This window comes from Mirounga leonina, unplaced genomic scaffold (assembly GCF_011800145.1).
Source record: "Mirounga leonina isolate KUSES-001 unplaced genomic scaffold, KU_Mleo_1.0 Mir_129, whole genome shotgun sequence".
In the NCBI taxonomy this organism is placed as follows: Eukaryota; Metazoa; Chordata; class Mammalia; order Carnivora; family Phocidae; genus Mirounga; species Mirounga leonina.
Genome location: NW_023270323.1, coordinates 62,576,199 through 62,590,848, shown reverse-complemented (window position 1 = coordinate 62,590,848; position 14,650 = coordinate 62,576,199). Strand labels below are relative to the sequence as shown.

Below are 14,650 nucleotides of genomic sequence, written 5' to 3'. Positions count from 1 at the left end.
AGGTATGTCACTAAAAGAAGAGATGTCAAATTAGTTGTAGACAGGTGGTATCAGAAACACTGGGAAAACATGGGAAATTATGATTCCTATTTACTTATATGAAAATCATAAAAATCCACAATGATTTTGCACTCAGACTACTACACAAATATCTTTAATTCTTTTCCTTTAAAAAGCAAGAAAGGAACAGTGGATACCATCTAAGATACATTTTTTTTTTAAAGATTTTATTTATTTATTTTGACAGAGAGAGAGAGAGACAGTGAGAGAGGGAACACAAGCAGGGGGAGTAGGAGAGGGAGAAGCAGGCTTCCCGCCCAGCAGAGGCCCTGGGACCATGACCTGAGCCGAAGGCAGACACTTAACGACTGAGCCACCAAGGCGCCCCACTAAGATACATTATTATTACTACAGTTTGTGCCAGAAAGATGAATGGATTGCCAATTAAGACATTTAAGTTCAAGGCAAAGGTCGCTGTTTCTTATACAAAAAAAAAAAATTGATATTTGAATGTTTCTTTATATGACTCAGGCAAAAGTAAAATGACAAAACTATATACTTTAATCAGTTTTATGGATAAATGCACCAAAATACTCATTCTTGTTGGTCAGATAAGAAGGTCTTTACCGCATATGATATATATACATAAAAGTTACTTATAACCATATAAGTCATTACAATTTAAGAAATGATGTTATGTATATGCCTATAAGTGAGTATATATGTATATATGTATGTATGCATATGAAGATATGTATACATTTGCATATGTATATACGTGTACGTACACACACACACACACATAGAATATATATAAATACCATGAAATTAACTACTCCATTGCTTGACTAAATCATGAGATCATGCAGTAGACCTTTCACAAGGTGGTAGTTTAGCAAACTCCAAGTGTGAAATTAAACTTAGTGACAATGACCATGGTGTATGTAGGCACTATATTCTGGTTGAAAGCATCTTGTTTAAGTTACTGTTCCTTTACCCTTATCAGCAATGGCCAGAGCCAAGGAACTTCTTGTTCAGACAGCCTAGGATTCACTTTCTGGTATAGTTCTGTACCTAAACCTAAAGCACTCAGTGCAAAGGCCCCATTTACACCCGACTTAGAAGTCTGCCTAGGAAGTCTGTGGATTATTAAGTTATTCGGGGGTTGCTCCAAGCTTTTAAAGCTCCTTCCTCTTCAGCATAAAGTAAGACTGACTAAATGAGTCCAGAAGTCCAAATGGCGAAGAAAATCACTCTTGTTTAAAAATATCTAAGTACATTTTGTTTTGGTGAATGGGCACATTTTCATTTTTCTCCTTTGCTGAAAAGATATAAAAATGGTAACATATATAAGAGAACATTATACTGTTAAGTATAATGGTGAGTGAGAAAATATTCCAATTCAAACATTGATATAATGAATAAACTGGGGTTCAAAACTTTGCTCCTTGCTTTCTAGCTCTGTGATCCTGGGCAAGTTGCCTAACATTTCTGAACTTTATATCCTCATCTTAAAGATGAGAAAATTACCACTATCTTCATGAGGTTGTTGTGAAACTAGTCAAAACCACTTACACGCCTGGCACATTTATTGAGTAGGAGACCAATAAATGTTATTTTCTCCTCCTGCTCAAGGGTTATTTAAGGATCTAAAGCAACAGTATACATCAGAGGGTCTGGCCCAGGTCTGACACACAATAAATGTCTTCTCTTTAAAAGAAAAAAAGAAGTGAAAATATTTATAGGTAACTTCTTATCCAATGTTGCTTGTATTATTTGTTAATTTCATTAATCACATGGAGAATATGCGCTATTATTTAATACATATTACACACACACACACACGCACACACGCACACACACACAGAGTTCCAAGTGAAATGTAAGGCTTACCTGCAGTTCCAGAGAGTTCCACACTTAAGGTTCGTTCAATAGTCTTGTTCTCAAATGGGGAACCCTTGGGGTCACTGGAAGATATGGCACATTTATAAAAACAAACTGAAATGGAGTTGCTGTAGCCAAATGTATTAGAACCCCCTTCCCTTTCTGAAAATGGTTACATTTCTTAATACTTACTTTGGTGACTCTGGGGTCAGAGGAAGAGATAAAGTTGTTGGTTTGGCTAAAGGAAAAAAAAGGAAACTAATTATGAAATACTGAGTTTTTGAAGGTTTTTTGTGGGTTTTTTTGTGTTTTTTTTTTTTTTAGAATTTTTTTTCTTACTACAATCAGGTTGGAAACTGGAAACTGGAAAACTAAAATAAGGAAATCCCTGCATATTGGATCAAAGTCAGACAACAGTCCATTATGCTAAAACAAATTCCAAACAACATTTGCATTGGTAAACTATCATTCAAAAACACATACAAAACCAGAATTTTCCCCAAAATGTAGCATCTCTGTTAAGGATACAAAATTTGCATCATACCATCAGAGAGAAATAATGTGTTCTATTTTAATTTGGAATACAGTACACGGTTTGTTTAGACAAGAAAACAGCAGAATAACCATAAGACAACAGAACGTTATGAATATTCAGTTGATTTTTCTCCTAAAATGTATAATTTTATACCTAGCCCTGAGAATAGGTTATTTCTATGAGGCCAAAGCTCAAGCAATAACCATTCCATTTACTGAAAATAATTAATTGAGAGATTATGACAAATTGTGGACATTGACCCAGATGGTTTAAAAGGGGTTCAGATCCCCAAATCTTAGAGACAAAGTAAGATACTGCATTTATCAGTTGAGAGACCTATAGACTTGCAAAGAGAGCTCATTTACTTCCTTTTATGCTTCCTAAATCTTACCTCCTACAGGAGGCATTTCCCAATTAGGAAGGGTGGAGTAAGAATCTTCTTCTCACTCCAAAATTTCAATTGCTTCTCCTTGGCAGTCTTGTATTTTGAACAGAAGGAGGGGAAAACATGATGAGAAACGTACTTGGGATATACATCCACATATTATGTATATATATATGCTTATCTATAAAGATATATGTATGTAGGTTTATGTCAATTTTTTCTCATTAACATAACTACTTTCAAAAGGTCAAGAGGTAGTCATTTACGTAATGAAAATCACAGACTTGAAACTAAAAAGTTTTTTAGAATAAACTCTCATTTTATGGATGAAAAACCTGAGACCTAAAGATGTGAAATACTTCCAGGGCCATAAAACTAGTTACTGGTGGAGTCAGCCCAGAATATGTTTCCTTTTTCCTATTACCAAAAGGAATTGTATTCAATAGATATTAAAGTAAATTAATCAACCCCAGTAATTAAGGTCCTTTGAAATGTGAAAATATTATTTATGTCCAAATTAGGCTGAAGTTACATACTTTACTTGGATAAATAGTATTTACATATTTAATTTGTCGATTTAGATTTAGTTTTTAAACAATTGAATGTTTTATCATCTATCCAATGTGCATCCAGAAATATGAAGTTCACGCTGTCTTCTACAAATTAGGTACATTGATTGATTGGCTTTTATATATACAGATAAATGAACTGGTTTTAGATTAATTTTTTTAGTATGTCTGATATAATGAGCCTTTCCAAAAGAACACACTCATGAAGGAAATTTACCAACATTTTCGGCGTTCAACTCATAATTAGGATCATGCATAGCAAGTATCACTAGATACGAACTGTGTACCATACACAGTAAATACACATTGAAAACTGGTCTCTGGGATTCCAGCTTTCAAGGTGTAGGGCAGGCTATCCAAAATGCTCAAAGTAAGATCCCTAACATTCTGACAGTTGGGTGTAGATGAATGCAAGGGCACTGGAAGGGCAGCATTGGGCAGCGGCCATGTTTAATGGGACTGATGGCAAACAGGAAGAGAAGGCTATAGGAAGTTTCAGCCCCAAAGCACATACAGTACAGAAGGCCATCCCTGAATATGCCCACACTCCCGAGAGCTACCAAGAGAGGAGCACTGATTTGGTTTACGGGGAGTTTAATGCACACTATTCCAATGATGGACAGACCAGAGCCTCTAAGATCCTTGAGGGCAGGAATGCATTCTTTTCATGCAGATCATGGTCTTTTTGATGAATGAATACATTAGCAAATGAATGAATAAATGAATAGAGGGGACACCAACATGAGCCAAAGGTCAGGCCATTATCCTAAGGAAGTGAAAAGAACTTGACCCCACACTCTCACAGACAGCACACATGCAGTTCAGTGAAAGCACATTATGATACATCAAGAAGGGATAAACCTCAGTGGATCCTGGGCTACTGTCTCTAATCGTTAATATAGATTCTACTTTTAAAGTTTGAATCATAATTTAAATAAATCCTGAAGCTGAGCATTTATTTCCTGTTGGTTATTCACAGCCAGCCATGTTTATTTTGTTCTTGGCCTTTAATAACGATAGGAATTTTGTGGGGTTTTTGTTTGTTTGGTTTTGTTTTCTTGTGTTTTTGTCAACAGGCTTTGTTCGGGGATAAACTTTTTATGCTTTGCCACAGGCATATATCTTTCTAAAAAAAATCCACATACAGCAGGTCTCATCTAAAGAATATGTCCTCCACAGGCCAATTTAACTCCTCACTGCCGTGGTTTGTAAGACTTTTCAGTAATATTAGTGGTAAGTGGATCTAAAAAACAAAACCAAAAACCTCCCAAACTCTCAAAATCCAAAAGGGCCAAATACAATTTTAAGAATATGTAAATTTAAAAAATGTTTAAAACATGTGCTGCTGGTCTGGGTTCACTGACTACAGGGTTATAGCTGGCTGAGGGCTTCAGATTCAGCTCCAGAAAATAAACGCCTGACTGGGACACACTAGGACAAGGTGGACAGTAGCCCAGTGAATTTTTCAGTCCACTCACTAGACTGAGCTCAGCTGCCTGCCCTTCACCCGAGGCTCTCCACACCACTGCATCCCATAGCACTGCGGGTTCTGCTCTAAGAAAAACTGGTCCAGCGCACAGTGCGTGAGGGGCCAATCAGGGCAAGGCGAGCTACAGAAAAAATGTGGTTCATTTCAATAAATATCTTTTCCCTGAACTGACGACAGAAAAGGATGGCCGAGGGATTCTGAGACATCCACTGGGGAAAACCTAATTGAGAGCCAATTTAAAACTTTAAAAGAAGGTTCCTGAAGGTTTATGGTGGGGTAGGGATGAGAGAGGGAAACCAAAAACACTGGAAAGAAAATACTAATTAAAACCAGGAGCAACAGCATACCTGTATGAAATAATCATGGTTCAAAACAGGGATCAGGGACTACCACTCTGCAGCTGGAAGGGGCAGTCAGGGAAACAAAAGGGAAGAAAGAAGTGGGTGTTTGTAATTGCTATGTTAGAATATGCCTGCTTCTGGGGCGCCCAGGTGGCGCAGTCGCTTAAGTATCTGATCCTGGTTTCAGTTGGGGTCCTGATCTCCAGGTTGTGAGATCAAGCCCCAGGTTGGGCTCCACACTCATCGCACAGTCTGCTTAAGACTCTCTCTCCCTCTCCCTCCCCCTCCCTGCACTCCCTCTCTTACTGCCTCTAAAATAAACAAATAAATCTTAAAAAAAAAAAAAAAAAAAAAAAAGACTATGCCTGCCTCCACCACGAGGTTAAAGGTAGGGTTAACGTGGAAGCTGAGATATTTTAAAGCGACCGCAACTTTCAACAAGCTTCCTTTGGGCCTCTAAGGACGATTTTAAGGGAAGAGCCAAAAAGAAAGAAAATTATATCTCTGCCAAGACAGGTTTTCCCCAAATCACCCTGATCTGCCTCAGAAGCATCAGCCTTCTAGAATGTATGGGGACAATAAACATCAACCCAGATGCCTCGTTTGATCTGGGCAATATTTTTTAATAGAAAGCAAATACAAATAAATTCCAGGGATTTCCAAATCCTTATTTACAAAATAAAATCTAGGAGTATAACACATGGTCTCTAAAAAAAAAAAAAAAAAGACTGCACTTAATCAGGAGAGGCCACACAAATACCATGTGCTCTTTTTAAAGGTGTATACAACAAATCAACAATGCCTCATTTTCTTTCCATTATTAGAAAAGAAAAAAGAACAGCTTTTCACTATTGGCTAGCCCAGCTTGCTCTGAATTTCAATTATCTCAGGAATTCAGATTTCACATAAACCTTTCACCACCCCCTCCCCACCCAGCTCACATTTCAGGTGCTTTTTGGTGATTGTGAATTAGGCTGCATATCAGCCGAATAGGACATGTTCAGCCTGTGTCCAAGGAAGGGTTTTTTTTTTTTTTTTCTAAGTCTCTGATAAAGTGCTGAATTCCCTTTTCAGAGAGACAGCAGTGGGGCAAAAGCCTGAAGTTTGGGCATTCCCAGCCAGGTGCATGCTTGCTTTGCCTTGTGTTTTAGTCCCCAGCCTACCTTGTAAATGTTGAGACTGCGATTGTGTGTGGGACTTCTTTTTGGAGGTGCATTTGTCTCTGCTACTGTTCCTATTCTCTGTGGGTTTGGTGTGAGGAGGATCATCATTTGTGGTCAGATACTTGAGAAGCTCCGAGCACGGACGTCTTTGTGGCTTTTGCTGTTGACAAATGCTCTTCGCTTTATTGCTCCATGAATTCTCGGTCTTAAAAACAAGGCATAAAGAAAGCTAAAATTAGTGAACTGAACCTTATCAGAATGGATATAGGTTTTCTGAAGAGATGAGATTTTCAATGAAGTGTTCAGTCTAAGTGTACTAGATCTATGAGCTGTGAATAATTGTTTGCAGAACAAGGAAAGAAAATTACATTTAAAATTCCTAAATGACATTTATGCAGCTTTTTATTTCATTTCTCTACATTTCAATGTTCCTACTCAGCAACATGTAACTAACAAGACCCTATAGCGCCTTTACTGTGAATAAAAAAAAAATAAGCTGGTTTAAACCTTAATTTGCCACTGATTGCTGGAGCCCCGTATTCACAATTCTCTTAAGTACCCCTTAACGCTCCGTTTTCACTCACAGTGAATGGCAAGACAAACATTGTTTAATATAGCCCGCTAACCGAATTATGTCATTGCCAGCATTCTATCCAATTAATGGCAGAGATAGATCTTTTGCGGTGATTCCAGAGCAATCTTTCTCAGGTTAGACAGCTGGAGAAACAGCAATCCTGCATCTTAAAGTCACTCATAGATAATACCAGCCTAGCAGCAAATTTTATTGTAACCCACATTGCTGCATGTATTAATAAAGTGGGCAAGGAGTGACAGACGGTGGGACTTCCATTCCAATCATCCAAAGACAAAGAATAAATGAACTCTTTCTAGTTTAAAGTAGCTGGAGCGCTGCTTTTGGAAACCCATTTCATATTGTTTCACATTATAAAGCAACCGCAGGATCCCAGCTGAATACATAGAAATAAACCTATCCTTTGTTTTACTGCTTCAGGCAAAATCCTTTGTTACTTGCCCTCCTATATTAAAAAGTTCGCATTGTACCTTAACAACTGCAGGGTTTGTTCTGATCCTGTGATTATGGTTTGCATGGTTCTGGGTACTGAGACCACTGCATTCATTATAACTTAGCTGAGTGTTGGCTGGTGCCAGTAAGAGCTTCTTAAGCTAGAAATATATGAGAGGGGAAAAGCGAGAAAAGTTATGCATCCTGTAGGCATTAGAATAAGTTACTGAAATTTTAAACTTAATATTAATTAATTATAAAAATTAATTCTCTCACTCTTTAATTAGAGTCACACCAAGGCACAATAGCGCTAAAGGAAATGCATTTTTAAAAAGTAAGAAAAAATTTGGCATTACACTACCAACTGTGAAAGTATTCTTTTCCCTACATTTGAGACTTAGTATTGTCTACCTTGATTTTTTTTTCTTTTTTTTTTTTGGATAAAATAAGGCAAAAAGGATCCTCCTAAAAGGATTTCCAGATACCTACTAGCTGAGAAAAGTTGCCCTGCTAAATGAGGAATTGGGGGTTGGGGACAGAATATAGGACATTTTTGCCTCAATAACCCAAATGAATCAAGTGAAAATAAATAAAAGATTCTGTAATGCTTTGAATGATATTTTACAATCCAGTTTCACTTTACTGATTCAAAGCGTATTTATGATAAAAGAGTGGCTATCACTGAAAAAGACTTGTAAGTAAATAGAGTCAGGAGATGTGATTCTGGCTCAGGCAAAGCATTTACTGTTTCTTGACCTCTGTGTCTTCATTTGACTTGCTGGCCTTCTAGGACCTCCCTGCTCGGACAGGCAGTATGATGTTGAGTCAACAACCCCTCCCAGTTGAACCAATTATGTGGATGAAAATCCTCTGGTATCAATGTAAAGACATCAAAGTACCAGAGAGCAAAGCCAACGGCAAATGGAAAAATGGTGGGGGTAGGGGGAGGGTAGCAATTACTTATGACGTAGTTTCTTCTAAACCAGAAATCTCAAAATGAACAGGAGTACAAGCAGAGTCTCCATATGTTTACATGGAATGCTTTTACCATTTAAAAAACTTAGAGAAGGGAGAGAAACAACCTCTAAATGGCAAGCCAAGGAATATTATTAAAGTTTGGAGGATAACATTCCAAAATTTACATAGTTTGGTCTTACATCAGATTTATGGCAAATGACAAATGGCTACCATAGATGAGAAGGTAAACTGTGTCTTAGAACTAATAAAATTCTGGTCAAGCACTGCATCAGAAAGAAAATTTACTCTTCATTGCCAACAAATTCACTCTTCATTGCCTCCCATAAATTTAGGGAACTTAGGTTGCAAATGTGCTATTATTTTTCAATCTTCATAAGAATTATGGATCCAAAACCTTAAAATATTGCATATCCCTTGATGGGCCTTTTATTTCTAGAATCGTAGGCATAAGAATAAAACTATAAATGTGTTGATTATTATATGACTTATGATGGTGAAAAATAGGAAAAAGACTAAATATCCAGCCACAAGAGATCTCTTAACGAACCAGGACATCTCCAAACAATAAAATAATATGTAACATGAACCATTATACATATATTTCAAATTCACAAACATGATGATGTATCTTAAAACAAGAGGAGATTTCAATCTTTTTTTCCATCAGAGATTATTTGATTTTACAGGTGAATTTTTGGTCTATTCTTTTTGGGTCGTCTATGTTTTCTAAGCTTCTACCATGAACATAAATAATGCTAAGAAATAAAAATACACAAACACAGCAAAAGTTAAAGCAAACTGTAGTAAGACCACATGAAGACTGTTATTACCAACATTTTTAAACACAGAATCACAGAATTTGCAACTCTGAGTCTGCTCGGGACTTTTTTTTGGCATCAGTCTAAATTAAAAATCCAGACCTTATTGTTACTACATCATACCCATGCAGCGGGTAGCCAGAGGCAACTCCAATTCCTGTTAAACAGTAGGAAGGGTTCTTACTAGAGACGGCTCTTCTGCCTCCTGAGGCGGTGGGGTGCCGTCAGGCATGGAGGAAGGACTAGCCTCATTCTCAGTGGTCACATCTCCATCTGTCAGCGCATCAAATGAGGGCAATCCGTCTTCATCCACAGGGAGACTGTCCAGTGTTTCTGTGAGGACTGCTAGCAAGTTTGCCTCGTTCTCTTCATCTATCTTCTGCAAAAACAGAAAAATAGACGACGTGAGTGAGTTGACATTGGGGGACAGGTAACACCATCAATCAGCGTAGAGGGGTCATGTTTATCCAAATGAGTCAACTGTACATGAAATTTTGAATGCTCACACCGGAACACAAAAGATCATGTCTTCTTCAAACTCCAAATTCACTTTTGGTCTGAATCACACAATGAACTGATACCTCTCAGTACCAGTCTCTGATGGTTGAGCTGTCCAAGCTGGCAATTTATGATGTCAGTGCATATTATGGCCGTATATGACGCTGTCTTGTTTGCAGTCGCTTTCCCCGTGGGTATGTCTTCTTTCCCTAACTAAAGGAGAAGGTCTAGAGAATCTCAGAACTTGAGAGAATTTTAACCATCATCTATTTCATCTTCAGATATAGTGTTTCAATCTCCTGTGCAGCCGAGATGTTTAGATAACCCTCTGTTTGAACAGCACCAGAAACTGAAACTATATGGAGACAAACCATACACTTTCATGGTTTCAGTTATAATCTCATCACCGAACACTCCACAGCCATTTATTTCCCTCCCTGTCATCTCTCCCAACTTTAGTCATAAATCTAGAACTGCCCACTGGACATTTCTACCTGATAATAGCTCCCTCATCCTCCAAAACCCAAACTTAGGATCTTTCACAACAAAACTGCTATTTCCATTGACTTCCTGAGTTTGGGTAACAATTCTTCAGACCCAACCTCTAGAACTACCTTGAGTCCTCTTTATCTGGTCCGTCATTAAGTAGAGTCTTACTTTGTCATGTCTCTTCAATGCAGTCGTTTCTTGTGGCCAGGGTACGATTCTAGTGCTACATTACTCGGAATGGGGGCTCCTGCGAACATACTCTAACTTGTTTCCGCAACTCCCACAATCACTCGCATCCATACACCCTTGGAAAGTTAATCTTCAGGTATTCATTCCATAAACATATCTGCATACCTACTATACCGGAGCCATGTTTCGTGTTAGAGATAGAAAGAAAAAGATGGACCCCTGCCCTCTAAAAGCCCTCCAGTGGAAGGAAAGAACCTGTGAATAATTTATTATAAAAGGTAACATTTATTTCAGTACTCTGTACCCGCTTATATACCCGGTTTATAGGGAAATGTGCTATATTCCCATCACCTGGACAACTAGTGCCGATGCGAGGCACACAGTGTGGTCATTGATTACTTGCTGAATAATTCATCGATATGCATTTACTGCCTAGAATATATGTTGTGCAGATCACTTTCTCTTCCTTCTATTAGCACTTCACATTGTTTGTCCAATTTGACCTGCTTAATAAATCTTTTTTTTTAAAGTTCTGTATGCTATGACATTAACAATATCGGCTAAATTATCCCACACAGATTCTATTACAAAATGCACCTAAGCTGCTGACATCTAATGAAGCCAGCAGTGCCCACACGTCCTTTCTCTCTAGCACTGAACTCCAGTTAATTGACCTGACAAAATTACAAGAATCACAGAATAAGACAGCTAATCAGAAAATCAAATTGTATTACTAGAGAAATTAGGCAGGCCTTTATCACGTATACATTCTATTTTTCACACAGAAATTGTTTTCCCTGGTGAGTCCCCATCCAGGAGTAAAATTGCAGACTTCTTTCTCTTTTGGATTCAAGAGGCCAGAAAGAGCCATTTGTACTCATGGTAGACTCTCCTAGCCTTTCTTACCTTTGCATAATGTGTCTCCCAAATGCCCCTGGACTTCACATTGTGAATCAAGTGGTTTTGGGCACACGGGATGGAATGACAACTTTCTGAATTTGAGGACTCCGCTGCAGGAGGTAAATCCTAATGGGGGGTGAGTGAAATGTTAACTTCAAAATGGCACCATTCTTCCAGAAACTGACTGATTCTTTAAAAATCAAACTGCTTGATTTAATAAGAGATCATTATTGAGCATACCGCCCAGCTTCAATTCTCCTGGATCTGCCCATGTAATCTGAATAATAAAGATATTGAAATGATTTTCACTTCTTTTCTGCCCAGGATCATAATCTAGCGTCCAAAGATTCCAATCTCTGAGCTTTCAATTCAGATTCCCCCCAACATACAAAAAACCAAATTCAGGTTATTCATCTGTCCTAAATAGAAATTATATTTAAATTAAATACATATTATTTTAAATCATCCAAAATCATGAGATTTACTTTAATATAAATATATCCATAGTAGCTAATAAAAATAATCTTTGATGATATCTCAAGCACACACGCACACACACGCATGCACACACGGTTTCAGTAAATTGGACTTTTTGTCCAGGTATCCCAGTTTTCAGAAAGGCTTATTTCACTGAAGTTCAAAAATAGCTCAAGAAAAACAGTTAAGAATGTTTACCAATAAATGAGTAGTTTTGTTTACTCCGATTTAAATTTTGTATTTGGCTTTCCAGCAACACTACAAGCCTCTATTTGCTTTCAATCAAATAATACAATAGCGCCTTAGTTCTATCCCTAGTGTAAACAAACTACAATAATTCCAGTCAAGTCAGAATGACAACGAACACTTAACTAGTTTTCTCCAATTTCTTTAATAAGCCCGGGTGAATGTACATCAAAAACAATGGCAGAAATATTGGAGCCTGATAATGTCATAATTAATTTACAAGATCTGATTAAACCACAGCTATTTAAATTCTCTCTACTGGAACCACAATGGGAGGGAGGGTTGTGGGATGGAAGATTGGCAGATAGTGTGTGTGTGTGTGTGTGTGTGTGTGTGTGAGATGGGGTATGTGGGTAGGGTAGGCTGCTATTCAACCAGGACAGACCAGTAGGGCTGTAATCCTTATTTAGAGCCCATGTTCATCAGAAATGTGGCTGACTCAGTGAGGGGCTTGGAGACCGTTTATTTTAGTAAAGTTGTTCTTGAATTATGGAAGGAAAGAATGTTATTTCAAATTCTGTATTTTGTCTAATTGTAGAAGACTGGTGAAAAAGTTAAGATATTTCCCAATGTCATTTTTGTTCTGAAGCTCAACAGATCGTCCTGTACGTAAAGTTGAGTGGACATTGCTCCTCACTGTGGCAATTCCAATTAGTTTAGCATGAGTCTCAACAATCAAACACTCCAGAGAAGGCAATGGATGTGACAAAAAGGACTTGGGTAAACAATTAATGTCACTTCCCATTATTGCTTCGGTCCCAATTTACAGAGCAAATAAATCAAAGTCACAGCAGATGAAGCACTCTGGCCTACCAACACATGTCTGTTCACAGGTGACGGGCCATGGAAATACATCAGGCAGTAAAACGACTTTGCAAAATAACCTTTCAAAGACTCTGCTCTGACACCGCTTTCTAATCGTTCAAAATTACTGTTTTTACAAAAATATACTTATTAGCTCCATATAAGTTAAGAAAAGAAGAGCAGAGAGGTGAAAAAGAGAAAGCAGGTCACCAATTAGGTAGTGATCTAAAGCTACACAGCTGAGCTCAGTGTTGCCAGTGGCAGCAGAGAGGGAAAGAAAGGTAGGGAAGAGGCCAACAGGCATTTCCACAGGGGACCTCTGCGACTCTCAACCTGCTCTAGCCATGCTGGGCGTCAACCCTGGGCTCTCCTTACGCAAGGCAAGTCTGCTGCTCTCCTCCCCACCGAAATAAAAGTTTCTTGTGACAGTCACGCTCATTCTCAGAGGGCGCTCCTGGAGTAAAGAAGCCCATTCCACAGATACTCACGTTGTAAAGAATTTCCACTGACAGGTGATACACGTACATGTATACTAACAACCCAAAATTCAGAACGGGCAGTAATTCTGAAGCAATGCTCTGTCATTAACAAACGATAGTTAAGAACACTTGGTTCATTACTGCTCGTTGGGACTGCTGGGTCCCTATCTGACCTGCCCTAAGTGTGATATAATTCAAAGGGCACAGTTAAAGGAAGGCAGATTCTGCATCTTCGGGTGCTCAGAGTCACCTCAAATTTGAAATTTGGGGTCCAGGACATAATATCTGGGCCTTCTTCCCTTGTGAGCAGTTGGCAAAAGGATCTTCCAACTGATTACACATGGTGGGGCCAACAGTGCATTGAGCTCACCCAAGTGCATCGAGAGGGAATAAATCTACTAAATTAAGGAGGAAATGAGGGACTCCGGGATGTTACTGGACACCTGACGGGAGAACTGCAAAGTGAAACCGGCATGTGGTATCCCAAAGATTTTTAAATGCAGGCTATTATGGAAGGACCATGCCCTGCTTATGATAGTAATTTTTTCCACATCTCGTAGAATTGCAATTACACTCTGCGCCCCCAGATTCTCACACTCGCTTGATCTCTGTTTGATAAAAATAGTTTAATAGCCATTTAATCACAGCTTCATTATCTTAGCTCTCTTAATGCGAATTAGGCCAGGAGAATTCCTGCTTCCTCATTATTCAAATCATCAATAAGAAGGAAACAGTGGGGTCTTCTTATCATTCATTAATCAGTTTCAGTATCTTAGGTACTGTTTACTCAGAGATCAGTCTATGTGAGAGGTCACTTAACCTCTGTGAGCCTCTATTTTTTTCTATATAAAAATTGAGGTTATTATCTGCCTAATTCCTAGGACAGAATTTTTCTGCACTCATGGTTAATAGGCAGGAAAAAAAAGAATGGACGAAAGCCTGAGAATCCTTCAAGAAGAGGCTCAATAAACATTTCCAGTGTAATGCCCATTGTCTTGATTGCCCATATTTGAAAGCATGATCTACCGCCGACTTTTAGCAATGGGCCAGCTTCCTCCCAAATACCCAGCATGCCACGGGCTTCCTCCTTGCCCCATCTTGCTGATTTGGAAGCAGCTAATGAAGACAAAATTAACTCCTACTTTAAGTGAGGCCTAATTAGGAAGGGAAATCTGCTAGAGTAACATCTGGTAATGCATTCTGAAGCCAAATATAAATGACATTTTTGGATTATCCACTATTTTGGATTATTTCTCCCACTAGACCCCAACCAGGAGGTGAAATAAATAAATGAGAAAGTGACTTTTATGATAGATTGTGGGGTTCAAAGAAGAAATACGGTTGACCATAGGAGTCCCTTTCCTGGATCTTTACACATGAAG

The 14,650-nt window shown here is 38.4% G+C and overlaps 1 protein-coding gene across 4 annotated transcripts in view; it reads right to left on the bottom strand.

The window, feature by feature from the left end:
• Window positions 1-14,650, bottom strand: part of PPARGC1A (PPARG coactivator 1 alpha) — a 100,401-nt gene that overhangs the window by 33,896 nt on the left and 51,855 nt on the right. For 3 of the 4 annotated variants that reach the window (XM_035005210.1, XM_035005211.1, XM_035005213.1), the window contains exons 3-7: window positions 9,371-9,565; window positions 7,429-7,551; window positions 6,367-6,571; window positions 2,077-2,122; window positions 1,894-1,967 (exon numbers count right to left, since the gene is read on the bottom strand). In XM_035005210.1, the coding sequence (XP_034861101.1) occupies window positions 1,894-1,967; window positions 2,077-2,122; window positions 6,367-6,571; window positions 7,429-7,551; window positions 9,371-9,565 (643 nt within the window). Of the gene's footprint in view, window positions 1-1,893; window positions 1,968-2,076; window positions 2,123-6,366; window positions 6,572-7,428; window positions 7,552-9,370; window positions 9,566-11,268; window positions 11,713-14,650 lie in introns of those variants that run through there. The other variant, XM_035005212.1, reaches the window with a different exon arrangement.